Source organism: Hippoglossus stenolepis, chromosome 11, assembly GCF_022539355.2.
Source record: "Hippoglossus stenolepis isolate QCI-W04-F060 chromosome 11, HSTE1.2, whole genome shotgun sequence".
Lineage (NCBI taxonomy): Eukaryota > Metazoa > Chordata > Actinopteri > Pleuronectiformes > Pleuronectidae > Hippoglossus > Hippoglossus stenolepis.
In genome coordinates, this window is record NC_061493.1 from 9096515 (window position 1) to 9113985 (window position 17471).

At 43.0% G+C, this 17471-nt stretch overlaps 4 protein-coding genes across 7 annotated transcripts; 2 read left to right on the top strand and 2 right to left on the bottom strand.

Annotated features, from left to right (window-relative positions):
- Positions 1-268: 268 nt before the first annotated feature.
- Positions 269-3681, top strand: tsen15 (TSEN15 tRNA splicing endonuclease subunit). 2 transcript variants are annotated; one of them, XM_035170322.2, is made up of 4 exons: positions 269-469; positions 561-648; positions 2557-2692; positions 2777-3681. In XM_035170322.2, the coding sequence occupies exons 1-4, from the start codon at positions 410-412 to the stop codon at positions 2967-2969; spliced, it is 477 nt and encodes a 158-aa protein (XP_035026213.2). In that variant the 5' UTR covers positions 269-409; the 3' UTR covers positions 2970-3681. The 2 variants fall into 2 exon arrangements, with proteins under 2 accessions (XP_035026213.2, XP_035026214.2); XM_035170323.2 differs by having other exon boundaries at positions 561-642.
- A 795-nt stretch (positions 3682-4476) lies between these two features.
- On the bottom strand, positions 4477-11227 carry zgc:55943 (uncharacterized protein LOC406337 homolog). 3 transcript variants are annotated; one of them, XM_035170325.2, is made up of 7 exons: positions 11087-11227; positions 10786-10993; positions 9618-9759; positions 7754-7833; positions 6782-6852; positions 6583-6646; positions 4477-5483 (listed from the first exon to the last, which is right to left on the bottom strand). In XM_035170325.2, the coding sequence occupies exons 3-7, from the start codon at positions 9706-9708 to the stop codon at positions 5445-5447; spliced, it is 345 nt and encodes a 114-aa protein (XP_035026216.1). In that variant the 5' UTR covers positions 9709-9759; positions 10786-10993; positions 11087-11227; the 3' UTR covers positions 4477-5444. The 3 variants fall into 3 exon arrangements, with proteins under 3 accessions (XP_035026216.1, XP_035026217.1, XP_047197940.1); XM_035170326.2 differs by having other exon boundaries at positions 10786-10989; positions 11087-11173; XM_047341984.1 differs by lacking the exon at positions 11087-11227 and having other exon boundaries at positions 10786-11073.
- On the top strand, positions 11211-14440 carry sec22ba (SEC22 homolog B, vesicle trafficking protein a). The gene is made up of 5 exons (XM_035170320.2): positions 11211-11419; positions 12644-12753; positions 12920-13080; positions 13169-13315; positions 13837-14440. The coding sequence occupies exons 1-5, from the start codon at positions 11345-11347 to the stop codon at positions 13989-13991; spliced, it is 648 nt and encodes a 215-aa protein (XP_035026211.1). The 5' UTR covers positions 11211-11344; the 3' UTR covers positions 13992-14440.
- Positions 14359-17231, bottom strand: imp3 (IMP U3 small nucleolar ribonucleoprotein 3). Its single transcript, XM_035170321.2, has 7 exons — positions 16986-17231; positions 16350-16457; positions 15731-15805; positions 15533-15612; positions 15301-15352; positions 15094-15166; positions 14359-14897 (listed from the first exon to the last, which is right to left on the bottom strand). The coding sequence occupies exons 1-7, from the start codon at positions 17120-17122 to the stop codon at positions 14871-14873; spliced, it is 552 nt and encodes a 183-aa protein (XP_035026212.1). The 5' UTR covers positions 17123-17231; the 3' UTR covers positions 14359-14870.
- Positions 17232-17471: the final 240 nt, after the last annotated feature.

Here is a 17471-nt window from a genome sequence, read left to right on the forward strand (position 1 = left end):
ATATATGTTATATATTGTATATTGAAATTTACATGTATATATATATATATATGTATATATATATAGTAAATACAGTAAATGAAAGTGAAAAATAAATATGATAAATAAAGTAAAATAAAGTAAATATAGTCAAATACGGTAAATTTAAAATATAGTAAATGTATTTATTATATTTAGGCTATAAATAGTTTATGTATTCGTTTTTTGGGCTTTTTTGTCTGACAGGCTACGCGGAACACAAGAATAGAGGCATTCCGCCCGGACGGCTTTCAGAGTAACACGCCGGTATAACCAGTAAACACAGCACACACATGTCGGTACAGCAGCAGTAGTATTAGTAGTAGTAGTAGTAGTATTTGTAGTATTAGTTGTGTGTCCTGCCAGTAAACTGGACTCCTGAGCAGTTCAAATGTCTGAGGCGTCAGACGAAGCTCCTCCTCGTCAGAACTGGATCCTGCTGCATCCAGCGGTGAGTCCAGGTGTTAGAGGTTCAGATCTGTGCTGCGTTCAGGTGCCCGCTGGTAAAACCCGCACTTACCAGTGTCTGTCTGTGTCCTCAGTATCAGCAGATGAAGGACCTGGAGGTTGAGGACAGCGCTCAGCTGCACGCAGCTTTCCTCGTCTACATGGATCTAACGGAGGGTGAGTGTCTGTGTCACTCTGTTTCATTGGGTCAGAGCCTGAGGTTTCATTTAACAACCAGCCAATCCTGTTCTTTATTCTATGGATTTATGTATGGTGTTGAGGTGAATAAATCAATATAAGAATAATACTTTTACCACCAAACACTGTGGTCTAACTCCTGTTTTAACTTGTAAAACATAATTCTACTGAGTAAATGTTTATTTAGATTATTTCTAAAGACAATAGCAAACTTAGTAAAATAATCCTTTTTATTCCAGTGTAGTTCATGTGAATGTGTGGACTGAAGACACAAACATGGGGTCCATAATAGAATCTACAACTGTGTACAATATTGTCAATGTCACATTCACAGGAGATAAAGTTTCATGTTTGAGGATTAAAAGTGACGTCTTGCATCTTTCACTTAAAGGGGACATAGCATGCAAATTCCACTTTGTTAGTGCTTCTACAGGTTAATGTGGGTATCTGGCATGTCTACCAACCCAAAAACTCTGGGGAAAAAACACTCGCGCGTTTTGTTATAGTTCCTCTAAGTCAGAAACGTCATGCTTGAGCGACTCGATTGCGCTTCCTGGGTATTGTGTCGTAACAATACACTGGAAGTCTCCTACATGGTCTTGGCCCACCCCCGTCCCCCACACTCGTTACTTCGGGTTTACACCAGAGGCTGCGAGGCAGCGCAGCGCCGTTCCCAAGCACGCAGCCGGGCTGTTCACACGGGACGAGCATTTCTCCGCTGGTCAGCCCGCGATTCACTCACATGTGGCATTTGTCTGGATCGTTGGGACTGGGAGGCTGCAGCAGCTGCTCGGGGCCGAGCCGCTCTCCGTGCGTGAGCTGGAATTTGTGTCAGCGCCACACAGCCAACAGTGTGGAGGACTTCCGCAGTGTTCAGCGCTACTGTAACCCCGAACCCCGACATTCAACGGGTACAACAACAAGCGGAGAAAGCAGAATCGCGGGCTGACCTTATATGTACAGTCTATGGGGCTGACCAGCGCGGAGAAATGCTCGTCCGTGTGAACAGCCAGGCGGCTGCGCGCTGAAGCAGCGCTGCGCTCGCAGCGGTCTTCCACACTGCCAGCTGTGTGGAAGACTTCCGCAGTGTTCAGCTCTACTGTATGCCGGGTTACAGTAGTTCCGCCGGGTTACAGTAGTTCCTCCGGGGTACACCGGACGCGGAAGTGCCGCTGCGAGGCAGCGCAGCGCCGTTGGTCTATGTCTATGGGGCTGGTCAGCCCCATAGACTGTACATATAAGGTCAGCCCGCGATTCTGCTTTCTCCGCTTGTTGTTGTACCCGTTGAATGTCGGGGTTCGGGGGTAAATGATGGTCTTCATAGCCCCCCACCTCTCTTTCTCTCTCTGTCTGTCTGCTTGTGTGCTTGTAGTGGATGGGCAGAGGGGGACATTTAATTATGTGATTGGGAAAATTAAAACTCCAGGACAACAAGGGGAATACAAAGTATGGGATGCATATTTGATAATTTATATCATATAAAATATGTAATTTATATCGTTTAAAATCATGGGGGGAGAGGGGGGAGGGGGGAGCTGGCTCATTAGCATTTAAAGGAACAGGCAGTCAAAACAGGTCGCTCTGTGGAGGGCTGTTTTATACAGGGTAAAAAGGGTGCTGTTTTAAATGATCCTTGTGGTATTTTGACCAAAGTATGTTACAGACATTTCATTAAGACCCCAAGGAACCATATCAACTTGTGGTAAAATGGGCATGCTATGTCCCCTTTAATATAACGACATAAGAAATAACAAAATCGATATAAGTGAGTGTGTGGGGATGAAGCATAAAAGTTACTGACACTGCAGGACCTTTGCTCAGTCTATAGACCCCTCTCACACTGTCTCTCACTGTCTCTCACACACTCTCACACTCGTGTCGTGTTCTCCTCAGTGCGTCGGTGGAAGGACGTGTCTAGCCTCAAGAGTCCTGAGCTGCAGTTGGTGTTGTTAGAAGGGAGAGTGAAGGATGGAGCCCCCATCCAGACCGTCCTTCCTCTACCTGCTCACCGATCTCTGTGCCACAGAAGGTGAAGAGGCTTTTTTTTTTCTTTTACCACCACAGCTCATCTTCTTCCCATGTGCTAACTGTAATCCTCCTCTCTGCTGTGCAGCATACGACACGTGCTGGACAGAGGCTTTCCCGTGGTGCTGTGTGCGGTGGCATCGGACTCCACACTAGTCTACCAGAAGATGACCGATGGTTTGGTGACACCCGACCCTCCTGTGGGGCCCTTTCAGGACGCCGGGCGCCGGCAGCACCGGAAGAGACGCCAGCCGCACGGAGAAGCTGGAGGGAGGAGGTGATGAACTAAAGAAAGGACAGAAAGACATTCTCAGTCTGTGTAAGACAGGTGCAACTGGACTCTTCCATGGGACATATGAGGCGACAGCCTGTGATTCTCTCTTAATAAAGCCCTTTTCTAAGACATGTCCTGCAGATGATCTCCCAGAAAACTGGGTCTGGACTTTCTCCACTCTTTGCCTTAAACATATGCACAACACAGCAGGAGGTTCTCTGCTCACACGTGTTCACAACAGCAACCAATTCTTCGCAGGATTCAGGTGATGGCTGGAGCAGCAGGCACAGGCAGGATGTCGCGTATTCCCCTGCGGAGATCACATGATCGTCTGGGTCTTCTACGTTTATGCCTCCACTTTTTCACCATGAGTTTTTTCTTTTCTTTTTGTGTTTTATATTTTTGCGTCTGTCGCGCAACCCCCCATTCACTCGCAGTGAATCCAGCAGAGTATCTCCTGCTGTGTTCTCACATCGTGTCCTTACGTACTGTCTGCAGACTTCATACTAGAGGGCCAGGCAGAGAAGGTCCACAGGAACTCTGGAGCCTCCCACTTGGAAATTTGCATTCACACATTCACGTCTCCGGAGGATCTCTGGAGTTCACTGCATGAGTTGGCTGCATTACAACATCGTCCAACTGTTGGTGAACTGAGGCTGATGCACATATTGATATCTGCAAGTTATATCAAATGATAATCAAGAGATGCAACACATTAAGTAAATAAGTCATTTGGATGAGGTTATGAAGGATTTCTGAGTCTTAATAACTACCAGACATGATTAGTTTGTCTCTAGTTTGCTTGATCATATTTTACTTCCTTTAAAGACAAAAGTACCCTGTTTCGAGAGGATCATTGTCAGATATGACATAAGGTAAAGGCTATGTAAACAGGGAGGAGTTACCCATACAAAGAGGGTTATGTGTGTGTATTTTTCCCCACTGTGTGATTGTTTGTAAGCAAGATAACACAACAATGACCAAATGGATTACCACACAACTTGGTGAAAGGATGCAGTGTGGGTGGTCAGGGAAGAACCCATTCAATTTGGTGTGGATCGGATCCAGGATTTCTTTTCTTAACCCACTTTCACATTGAGATGAGGGTGTTTTTCAACAATCCAAGGGAATAATTCATGGATCTTAATGAAAAACAATCAGGAACTAAAATTGATTAGTTTGATTGGATCTAAGAGACTGCTGCGCCTTTGCAGAGCGCCATTCTAGTTTTAGATCAGCTAAGAGGGAGAGTAGGATTTGAGTTTAATTTAAACAAGTGGCAACAAGAGATGGTCAGTCAATTCATATCTTTGTAAGGATTTTGTGCTTTTTTTATGTTTTGATTTGACCAACCTGCTGCTATAGCTTTGTATTGTAGCCAATCCTAGTCTGACTGATATTAGCTTCACTGAATATATTGTTGACAAACCGATTCCCCCTGCAGGTTGTTTGTGTCGGCTGCAGCTCTACTTACACTCCCAGCTCTGTTTATTAGAACAACACAACACCTCAGCTGTGTGGAGAAGTTACTGAAAACGCTTTTAATTTTTTCTAGAAAAACAAAAGTTCAACATACAAACAGAACAAAAAAAATGTAACACTGGTGATTAAAACACATAATGAGGCTAATCTGTGATGTCGCAGTGTCCACCGCCCTGCAGGGTTAACATGGAGCAGATACTGAAGCGGGGCTCGTCAGTGACCCCGCCGTGAGAGTGCATGTGTGTGTGTGTGTCTCTTTATATTTGAATGGTGCAGCAGTGTCTCGATGAGAGGAAGGACTCGACTATATGGGACAAATATTACAACACTTCAGCCCTGAGCCTTATTCAACATAAATACTCGTTATACAGAAACAGACAGGGACAGACGAACACACCGCACTGGCCAACAAGCTGTAGAAAAGAGGTACATACTGTGTCTCGGAATGTAAGTTTCCAACCTGTCCACTTTTCAGGAGGATGAAATATTTAAAATAATGCAGACAGAGACATTATTTTCACTTTGACTCAGCGTCCACAACAGCGCTGATCATTCCCACTGTTGGATAATTAAATAAAACAGTCTGTGTTTCTAATGTCTACATGATATCTCCATGACAGCCGTGTATATTGATCTTTCAAGAGTTTTCCAAAAAAGCGGAAAAAGAAGCTTCCTACTGAGGATCCCAACATTTCCATGGCTTCATCGGGAGAGTAAAGCGCAGTCTTCTCTCCCTCTGCAGACGTACAAATACTGAACCGTCTCGGATGTTGGATTTCAGTCTCTTTCAGGGTTAATCAACAGAGCTGGTCGCGAGCAGGACGGCAAAAAGGTGCTTGATTCGAGTCAGTGATCCGTTCTTCTCAGGCGCATACACACAAGGGACAGTGGAGACGGGACAGATTCGCCCTGGACGTGGTGTCACATGGTGGGCTCCATCCCTAACACTGGAAAGACAGTTCCTTTCATTCTGCGGACTGACGGAGGAACGGCCACAGTGCTATGTCATGTCCTCCTCCTCTGAGCAGTAGTCCCGGCCCTGGATACACAGCAGAGAAACGTTAGTGTTCTTGTCTCTTTCTTGATAATCCACCTTATTTACATAGCGGATAGTCATGTTATAAAGTGCTTAACGACAAGAAGTAAAACCAAAACTTTTAAACCAGACAAGGCAGTTGACTAAAAGGACACAGGGCACATAAAAGATAAAGTGGGAAAAATAACTAAGTACATTTACTTCATTACTGTGCGTAAGTTGATTTATTTTCAGGTACTTTTCAGTTTTACTCCACTTCATATATCTGCAAATATGTACTCCACTACATTTTACAAGCGTTATATGTTCTCTGTAAGTACTTTTACTTTTAATATATTATATATTTTAAAAGCGAGTTCTTACTTACTTTTAGTAGAAAGGTAAATGTGATGCTTTTACTGCAGCATATTTGTGTGTATTTATTTGTACTTTTACTTTGTTAAAATGTCGACCCCAAAAAATCTGTCGGGCTTTAGTCATTTCAACATCTATATTAACAAAGCTGGTTGAAACCTTACATACGGCTTCTCTCCTCCTCTCTGTGCTCACACACACATCAGATCTCTTCTCCCGCTCTAGTCAGAGTCCTGGCTGTTCCACACTTCTTACATGTAAGAGTTATGGACGCTACTTTTGGGAACCATAAATGCAGCAGATTTATTTTGTTGTAGCCTTCCCCTGTTCTCTGAGCTCTGCAGTCCACTCCTTCGACCTGATGGTTTGGGTTTTGCTGGGATATGCACTGTCGGCTGTGAGATCTATGAGAGTGGCTGTAGCTTTCTGCAGAGTCTCAGGTCATAAGTTACCTAAACCACTCCTCTCTGTGACCAGATCCTGTCGCAGTGCAGCGCTGCCAGTAAAGATTTTGTTTTTGTTTTCAACAACACCACTTTAAACCAGCACACTAGCGAAATGCACGGGACGTGACAGATTGAGGCTCTTTTGTGATATCATTATGTCATCTGTTGTGTCCTCACTTGCTACAGATTTGCTGCAGTGAAAGGATTAACCTCCATTATGTCCTCTAGCCGCGGCTTTCTGCAAAAACACAAAATCAAACAGTGGCCCTCCAATGACAGATTCTGTCGTTCCTGTCATTCACCTTTTCAATTTTCTCATCCAACATCCTGAAGAACTCCTGCTGACTCTCGGAGGAGTGGAAGCTCCTGCAGGGAAACACGGGGCAGCAGGTTAGAGCCAAACAGACAAACACTCTGTCAATACACAATATGTATGTAAATGTATGGTAATGACATTTAAATTGGTCAAAAACAGCTCCTCCATCAGCCGGCGACACTTACAGTATCTTTTCATTTCCATTCGATCCTGTTTCATCCATTTGTTGGCCTTTACCCAGGAGAGCGCTTTTCTCCTGTGGGACAACACACAAATCCACACAAGAACACAAACTGGCTTATTGAATTGCATTATACAGCAGAATGGAAAGCATAACGTTTTTCCCATATCAACTAATTACACCTGTTATTTGAAAATATATTTAAAAGTGCTGAACTTTACAAATGTCAATAGAAACTCCATTATATTAAAGCATAATTGTGTCTTGTTTTCTTTATATGCAAATGTGTGACACACACTGCTCTACGATCTAATCAGATTAAGGGGGAATATGAATGATAGACAGTATGTAAAGATGGACGACTACACTTCCTCCCACTATCAAGAAATGAAGCCAAAATATCCTGCATGCGGACGCCGCCATGTTGCACATTTGAAGCTAAAGTCTGTGCCGTAGTGATCAGGGGATGGAGCCGTGGTGGCGAGGTCCCACCGATACACGTGCTCCACCGTTTGCGAGTCACTCTCATGGTGTCGACATTGCACCCTGTTTTAATAGCATCAAACCAGGAGAAATGAGCACTTGAACAAACATCACTGTCATAAGAACGACATAAAAGCCCAGACGCTGTCTTTAGTCAGGTCCATGTCCCATGAACTAACGTGGAAGAAGCTTAGTTTATGACCTATACTGCAGCCATCCACCAGGGGGCGGTCGAGACACTTGTGCTTCACTTTTGGGAAGAAGTCATGTCATCCTTCTTTATATACAGTCTATGATATGTTTGTCATGACTTAGTTTATTTACAAATGCACTTTTCTATAAACAGGAACCTAAAACAGAAGACATCATTCAGGACCATAAATGTCATTTTGAAGACAAAAAAAAAAGAGTAGAGAAGAATAGAGAAGAATAGAATAGAGAAGAATAGAATAGATTATATTAGAGTAGAGTAGAGTAGAATAGAATCACAGACTGTGCTGTCCTGGCCGTCCACTCCTCCCTCTTCTCCGCTGATGTACTTGACTTTCTCCACTCCTCTCATCTTGTACTCATCTGTGACAGAGTGGGAGACAGAGAGTCAAAGAGGAGCACGTCTCCTCTTATTAATACACGACCACAGAGGCGAGCGGCGGGCAGGCAGAGGACGACCCACTCTCTGCCGCAACCCTCTGAGTTAACAGTTCTCACAGTTCACTACTTGGCAAAGTAATTATGTGCTCGAATTCTCACGCTCCAGACTAAAGCCCCTCTTAACAATGGCTGGCAAGCGGCGAGCACATGAGCTGTCCGTCTGATCCGTGCCCAGCCCCCTCCTCCTCCCCCCCCCCCACTCCCACGCACTTAGAGAGGAAATGAAAATACAGATATGATGCTGATGGCCTGATGGACACATCACATTAATGCAGTGGTGGCTTACGATTATTGCAGTTAATATTTAAAACTACTTTTTCTTATGAAAATAATACTCATAAACGTTTGACCCACATTTGTTAAGCCAGTGTAATGGGCAAAACTTGTCTTATAGATAATAGAATCACAAACTGTAAGCACAGCCGTCTGTGAAGGTATTGAGGGAACTGAGTTTCTCTGTTTAGCATGCTAACTTAAGTAGAGGCACAAAAGCTATAGAAAACCTAGAGACAGCTGTTGGCCAGTAAAGAAATTAGGTTTGACTCATGATGGCCCCGCTAGATGGCAAGTAAACAGTTATTAATGCTAATGTTGGCTATGTAGCAAGAGCAAAAACGTACATACAGCACCTTTAATAAAGCTCTAATAAGGGGTCAATCTGACCCAGAGAACTGGACAATGACCAAAGTTAATCCAGGGCTTGTTCATTACTACTAAGCTCTTAATAATGTTATAAAAAAAGATTGCATTCAGACTTCTTCATTCACAGCTTGTGAAAATATATTGTTTTTAGATTTCTACAGAGTTTGGAATTTAGTTTCTCTTTTTTGCTTTTAGCACAGTACACCTGCTCACAAGGGTTAGTGAGATAGATGTTTATTTCACTTTATGTTTTAGTATTTGTATATAATACATTCATACACATAAACTAACAAGAGCTGAAGTAAATTATCCCCAAGGCGTGGGCAATAAGACAATAACAGTAATTATTGCAGTATAATTTTCTTCCACAGAAATATAACAAAAGGGTAATACATATTTATGACGTACTTTGATATTGTGAAAGCACTGTGAGGAGGTGTAACACATCATTGTCCGTAAAGAAGAGTTTAAAACCACAACCTTCACTAACGCTTTAAACTAACAAAAAATAATATCGTGACATTTATCATGACAATTATCAGAATCAACTCGCCTAGCCCTATAATGCACTAATCCATAAAAAAACGAATCAGCAACAATTTAAGTCACATTTCAAGGATAAAATGCTTAACATTTGAAATGATGATTAGTTGTTTTTCTCTCTTTTAATTAAAAAATGGAACACCTCTGGGGTTTAGACTGTTGGTCAGACAAAACAATGAAAGGCTCTGGGGAAATTTGTGATGGAAATTTGAAATATGACCAAACAATTACTCAGTTAATTGAGAAAACGCTCCTCAGATTGATGGCTGCCTCTTATTGAGCTCTAACGGTTTGACAGCACTCATTAAGAAGTCCGTCACTGTCTGACAGCATCAGCTTAACATCAGCACTGGTGACGCATCAAAATTCTTGAAGAAATTTATAAAACTAAACAGCGGATGGATTTATTTGATTTTATCTTATCCATGTGACCTTATTTACAAGAGTCCATGTTTTGCAGACGGTTATAAATGCCCATGCCAGCAGTGTTAGACTATGATGCGCCCAGTTGACACACTGACCTGAGAGGAGGTCTCCGTTGCTGTAGGCTTTATTCTGGCTCTCCTCCCCGTTGGGCACGGCTGACACCTGCTTGGCTGAGGTGCAGCCCATCTCCTCCTCTTCAGCTGCTCTCCTCCTCAGCCCTGAGCATCACAGGCACACCTGGGGACAGGTGAGGGAGGAGGCGCACGGTTAGATCCAGGACTTCACCAAAGTTATTCTGAACCCCCCCCCTCAGATATCAGACAGGCCTACTGACTGGTGGCCTCTGGGGAAATCATGTGAGGAGCATCTGTGGAGAGAGCGTGGCCCCAGTGATCATTACAACAGGACGAGCCTCTCGCATGTGGAGGAGGTGAACCAGTCGAAGGGAGAAATCCCCTGGACTGCAGCATGCGAAGCACTAATTTTCATAATCAATTAGTCATGAGTTGCCCCACCCTGGCATTAAAACGCGCGGGCATCTCCGTCGATTCCTGAAAAGACAATAAAATAGACGGTGTTGCCGGGCCGTGAGTCACGCATGCACCGGCCGGTCTGAACGTGCGCACGGCGGTGCCAGCTGCACCGCAACAATAAGGCCTTTCAACGCGCTGCTGGGCTGCGGAGCCAGGGCTTGTTTTAATTCACCAGTGAATGGGAGGGTTTCAGTGAGAAGCAAACTGCTCCCGTCTCCACCGGTGTATGACCCACATGGATCACGTTACACCACACGTACGTGATGTGACTGCAGACGCGAGTGTGCTGCATGTTGCAGAGGCAGAGGGATCGATCCCCACATGGTGTGGTTGGTCATTGGCGCACAGCTGAGTCCAGCTGCAGAGTCATCTGCTGCTCGCACATCCCTCCGCTCCTCGCTGTCCTCACCTCGTACGTGCGCATTCACATCAAGATGCAAAGCTGCAGCTGCATCATACATAATAACAATAAGCATGAGAAAGAAGGGGAACGCGTCACTTGGAAGCTGCAAAACATCAACCCTCTGCTGTGTTAGTAGTAGGGCAGTGAGAGGATAACAACGATGCGGGTTCATATACAAACAATAACAAAAGATGCGATAAGAGAGCAGCCATTCCTCCGCCGGCAGGAAACACAAGGGGACCGATTAACGCTCAGACACAACCAGTCACATAAACAAACAATAGGCCGGGAACTAAATCAAACGCAAACAATAAATCCTGCATTTACCTTTTGGGTTTGTCCATAATTTGAGATCTCCTTCCTGTGGTTAGACTTCAGGGAGGTTTCAGTCCAGGTGGAGGAGGCGCTCAGCCCGCAGCTGCAGCCGCAGAGGAGCCGCAGTCAGTCCGTCTGCCAGCTGTCTGCTCCGGCTCTCACTGCTGGAGCTCATGGCCTCTTCACTGTCCTGCTCCCGCCGCCAAACTGCGCCCGCTGCCTGCAAAACACACACAACTCTGACATCTGCTCGCCACCAACTCAACACATTGTGTTTTCCTCGCTGTTAGTCGAAAAGCACGAAATACTCTACATTGTTCCCTGTGGGATTTGACAAACAGATCCTTCCTCTTTATGCGACGGGAAAATTTGACTGCGATGTGCGTTTTTTCCCCCCCCATCAGTTGCCACCCGGACCCAGTTCGGCGACGCACCGCGCACTTCCGTCCAGCTCATTCCTTCCTGCTCGTCAGAGTTGACAGTTAAAAAACACAGGGGAAAAGTTGTTGAAGTTCACTTGACTCGGACATTAAGCCACAGGCGACGCCGCCGAACGCTGACCCCCGTCGGTATGATTGTGCTCACGATCATCGCGCGTGTGGCGGACGGACTCCCGCTGTCTGCGTCCGTGCAGGAGGATGAACAGGTATGAATGAGAGTTAGCTTCCCCTCATAGCCACTGTCTCTGTGCAGAACCCCGTTCGCAAACACCGAGGCGGCTAGCTCATCCTCAGAGTGTGAAGTAGACCTGCTCAAAACGAAGCGGATCCACTGTTTCAGATCAGTGGAATTACATTGACAAGTTCGGCATACGAATAATTGCAATGTGTCAAATAAAAATACAAGATATATACTTGTCAGTTAACTAGAACGTGGCTTAATGTTGTTATGTTGTCCATCTCTACGTGTACATCTACGAGTTGTGGGTATACAATTTAAGTTTAAATAAATCTATAGAACAGTTTATTATTGTACTGTTACTGCAAATTAGATCAGTTATAAAATGTTTAAGATTGATAGAGACATTTAATACTCAGTCATTTAACCTTTGTTTGTGTGCCCGATGGGACTGGGGAGTATTGTTTTTATTGTTCATAGTTTTTTATCGATATCTTTTATTCTGTCAAGCACTTTGTGTTCAAAAAGTCCTAAACAAACTCCAATGGCACTCATTAAAGTGCAACCCCAGGCCCAACAGTCCCCTAATGAAACCACATTTAAATTCACTAGGTCTGTACTTGTATTTGGATCTACACCAAAGTGCACACAATCATAAACGTCAGCCCCCTAAACATGTCTGATTAAAATTAGAAAAATTTACAAAAATCAATGAATATGTTGAAAAATGCCCCATCTCGCAGCGTTAAAGAAAGTGGATACAAAAATCCCGAGATCTGCACCAAAATTGAATTGGTTCTGTCTTGGGTCATGCCCCGCCCCTCGTCATGAAAATTGGTTGCATAGTGTTTGTGTAATCCTGCTAACTATCTAACAAACCAACGCAGCAGGCGAAAACTTAACCTCTTCGAGGTCTGATTGATCAGCTTGTCAAATGTTTTCATTTCATTACTTATCAAGTGGTAAATGGAATATTTGTACAGAGCACTTTTCCAGTCTTTGCTTCCATTCAAAGGGCTTTATAGTATAGGTCATATTCACCCATTCACACACACCTTCATACCGCACTTCTACACACAGCGCTTTTTTATCTATTACACAATGTTACATAACCCAGAGGGTTAATGATCTTCCACAACTGAAGGTCCTGCATGTCAGTGTCAGCTCTGAGTCTAACTACGTCCTGTGTTTGTTTTTGTTGTGTTTGTTTGTGTTTGTGTTTGTTGTGTTTGTTTGTTTGTGTGTTTGTCAGTCCGGCAGAGACCTGCAGCATTACCAGGGCCAGGCCAAGCAGCTGTGCCGTAAACTGAATGCCCAGAGTCCCGACCGCTGTACCCTGGAGGCCGGAGATATGAACTTTCAGTAAGAAAATACAAGTCATCTTGTATTCATCAACCTTGAAACAGAAGCCATGTACTCCTGCTGTAATATATTGTGTTATTTATTTCAGTGTGGTTTAGTTTAATGTACTTAAGTCCTTATAGATAACGACTAACTGTGGCTGAAATTTGTTGTTTCTTGTTCTAAGCTACTTAATAGCACAGGGAGTGTGCTTCTTGACCCTCTGTGAGGCTTCATTCCCCAAAAAGATAGCTTTCGCCTACCTCGAGGACCTCAACAACGAGTTCCATGACCAGTATGGAAAAAAGGTGCCCAAAGTGACAAGGCCATACTCTTTCATCGAGTTTGGTAAGATGGTTTTGCGATCTCGTTGTAATGCGTTGTCTCTGCGGGGTGAACATAAACCTTGACTCTGCCCATACATACGCTGTTCCAGACACATACATCCAGAAAACAAAGAAGATGTACGCTGACAGCAGAGCCAGGAGGAACCTGGGCAGCATCAACACAGAGCTGCAGGATGTGCAGAGAATCATGGTGGCCAATATTGAGGAGGTTCTGCAAAGAGGAGAAGCTCTGTCTGGTGAGTACAGAAAAATGTTTACGACGTTATACTATACTATATATGACATAATTTTCTGACTTAAGTTGACATCATTCCAACCATATATTCATAAAATAGTTTCTATATAAGCTTTAACTTGTGTCTTAAGTCCTGTAGGATGCAGAGATACCTCGGAAATGTATTATTGAACTATACATTAGGTTATTTTCAGATTTCTTTCTTCATGATGCCACTTATAGCATCATACGATGGGGAATCATTTTCTGATAAATATAACCTTCTTATGGTCTCTCTGTTATTTGCAGAGAAATCTTTGGACATTTTAGCTTTTCTTTTTTGAAACTATTTTTTGTTTACCCTGCTGTGATAACTTTTACTTTTATGAAAATTGCTATTTAAAATGTTTGTGCTACATGTGTCAAGTAGGCTCTGATTCTGCTTTACAGTAAATGTGTCAATGTTTTGGATTTTATTGTCTTGTTGAGTGTACATTTATTGATAAAGCACTGTCTCATTCATCTGTTTGTATTTTCCCTCAGCTCTGGACACAAAGGCCAGCAATCTTACCACCCTGTCGAAGAAGTACCGCAGCGATGCCAAATACCTCAACACCCGCTCTGCGTATGCCAAGGTGGCTGCTGTGACAGTGTTCCTCTTCACACTCATCATCTACGTGCGTTTCTGGTGGCTCTGAGGGACTCGGACAAGGACTCTGATGTTAGGAAGGAGGTGTCTCTCTGAGAAAACTTAGCATTAAAACAGATCCTGTTACATTTGATAAGTAGCAGGTGCCTTAAAGGTCGGTTAATGCTCTTTGCTTTATTCAGCTCTGAGTTGAATGTCGTCACATATAGTGTAAACTGAGCCATTGGTCTGTGATGGGACCTTTCTGTCTGTGTGTGTGTTTGTAAGCAAATGCTTCATGGGGAGTTCATGCAACTGTTGACTGGAATATTAAGAGAGGGTGATGACAAATAGATGTTTACACGTTGGTGTAGGATTCAGAATTAAAGAAAAACCATAAACATGATTTTGCAGAGGTTTCATGAAAAGTCTTAATATTTTGATAGAAGAAAGTTTATTGTTCATAAAGTTTACATTGTAACAAAGTCTTGTTGAAAAGATTAAATATTTATCAAAGAACCAGTTTCTACTTTACATCTGTATGTACGACACAGGTTGTTAACATGATGGCCGGGGACGGTCCTCACAAACTCAGGCTGGTCGTGTTCACATAAAGAACACATAATACAGAGCAAACAACATGTTACAGGAGAGGGAGCAACCCGGATACACAACTCTAGAAGCCGCCCTGTATAAACATAGATCATATCAGATTTCAGCTGCAAATTGTGACGTCAAAAGAAAAATGCTCATTGGAAAACTTTGGAGTCTGGAAGTGAACTCCTTCAGTCTTTGTTTGAATAAGTCAGGACTCCTGAGGACACACAAGCCCTTGTTTTATCTCCACAATCCCGGCCGATAGGAGATTCATACTGGGTTGTAGATGTGTTCATGTCACAGAGTTTTTGTCCCGGTCTTCTCCTCCAGAGCAACAAATTAGCAAACTGACTTATGCCACCAGGTCAAAGTCATCTCTCTGCAAAAGAACCACAAAGGTCATTTTCATAATATTATAATTATGCTGAGGCCACATAAAATCTATCACCAAGTGTGTTTGGTTAGTCAGATTAAATATTACGTATGTTGCTTCAAAACATACAACTGCAGATTTTTTCCTTCAGCAACTGAAAAGTAGTATTTTTTCAATAGTAGATTCTGAAGACTGAACTCACCTCATCGTTATAGTTCATGACGTGCTGCTTGATCTTGGACGAGTCGACCCAAGTGACGAAATCTTCCATATTTCTGAAAAATGTATGTTTCAAGATTTGGTCATTTGAGATAAAAACATTCTGATTGTAATTTTTTCGCTGGTGACAATATACAGTTTTTAAAAAAAAATTCTAAAGAAATGTAGTTAACAAAATGTGGACACCAACCTTGAGACCAGAAATGCAGGGTCTGTGACGATGTCTGGGCCAACACGCACATCTGAGACTGTGTCAAGGTCCACTACTGCACTAAAAAACTAATTCTTCCTTTGGATGTAGACAAATGCAATTTCTCTCTAAGAAAAAAAGCTCAACATAAAAACAATAAAGCTAAAACAACCTAAGAAAGAGAGTGCATGACAATATAATGGGTATAAGCAGCTGCAGTAAAGAAGGATACGTCCTTGTTCGATGAAGGTGACGGCGTTCTTCAGATTCTGAGCCATACGAAGGTTCAACATGATGCTAGGCAGCCTCCTCCTGCAGGGGGCGCACACGTGATTGGAATGACAAGGAAACAGACAAGTGGCAAAGTGTTGTGGACTGAGTGAGAGTAACATTGTGACAGTCGTACACACAACAGTACAGGATTATTTACCTGCAGAATGAGGAAGCGGTGACCTTCTCTGTGAGGGAGAGGTTCTGTTTGGTGGGGATGAGGCCGATACTGTAACTAGTGGGAAGAAACAATAATCTGTGTCAAAACCTTGTGATTTTAAGAGTGTACCTGAGGGTTACAATGGCAATTATACAGCAGTAATACGTGTTAAGGAGTCCAATGTACATTTGCAAAATGTAATGTTATAATTAGACAACATCTGTGTAATTAGTTATTACCCAACATGTATAGAACTACATGGTCAACATGTGGAACGTTTGAGAAAGTTTCTGTACCCTTTAAGGACCCCTCTTTATAACAAGGTGTCTCCCACGTCACTGTGCTGTTGCTCTTCATAGAAGAGGGGATCAAATTATGTACACAACTGAGCAGAGGGTTTTGTTATTTGGCTCTTTCTGTCAGAATGAACAGAGATCGCCAACCAAAGATATTCAAGGTCGGGCCATCTCCATGAAATCACAACGCACACGACATAAACCTCCAAACTATGTGAAGGCTGGCGTTGAAGAGAGAGACGGGCAGCACAATCCAAAGTGATGGATATTAGAATGAACTGTTAAGAGTCTGACAATTTGTCGAACAGGCTCATCGCCCTCACATTTTCTCCAGCAGTCGATGGGTGCTCTGAGCTCTGAAGCCGTCCTTCTCGTCCAGGTCTCTGATCTTCTGTGCCAGATCTCTTATGTTACGACTCAGCTTGTTGTACCTTAGACCACGGAGAGAGGGAAAAAATACGGTCAGTTACTCTCTCTCTATTCTGTGTATATGCTATCTTTATAACTTTTACCACACATATTATTCCATATGTACCAAAATTACTGTGAAATTATACCTATGTGTAAAAAACTATTTTGGCATTCAAATAATATTGTATACTATACATGCCTATATCTTTAGATCAGTCTATATAAATATCAGTTAAATCCGTGCATAACAGTACTTACCATGCAATCCTCCTGTGCCACTATACTCCTACTACTCATAATATTCTAAATTTCCACTGATTTTCTTCCTCATCATTCTTCATTTTGGCTGTGGAATAACCAATAATCCAGTCTCTGCAGGTTGATTTAAATGCAGAATTTAAATCAACCCCTATATACTACTCAGTTATTTTCTCTTGTATCAAAGACACAATCTCTTCATCTTTAAACAAAGAATTGTTCAATTTCCTCTGGTCACTCTCACTCACTCACATACACACACTGCCCTGCCCCCCCACACACACACTCACTTGGTGTAGTCCTCCCTCTTCTCGATGTGGTACTTCCGCAGCACTTTGACCTCGTGCAGGTTGTTGTCCACCTCCCAGTTGATGAAGTCAACTTTCTTCAGCAGCTTCTGTTCATGATACTTTAACTTACGAACCATTTTCACTTCCTGTGCGGGATAAACAGGATTTATTTACAGGACTGACTTCTTCTGCGGCTCACTGGAGGAACACCGGAAACACGTGTTCTTCTTCTTCGGCTAGAAATGAGGAACGAACGTCAAGTCAAAGCGGGCAACAGCGCCATCTAGCGCTCTTCAACGTTAAACATCTCGTGTCACACAAACCAAACTTCCAGTACTCCTCAGCTTTATATCAAAAAAATACGAGAACATTATAAAGTATATTAACATAAATCAGTGTAAGGAGAATCAGGGGATATACGTTTAATTACTGTGAGTTGATTTAACCCAAATATAAAATATAAAAATTGTATAATCTTAAAGTTTT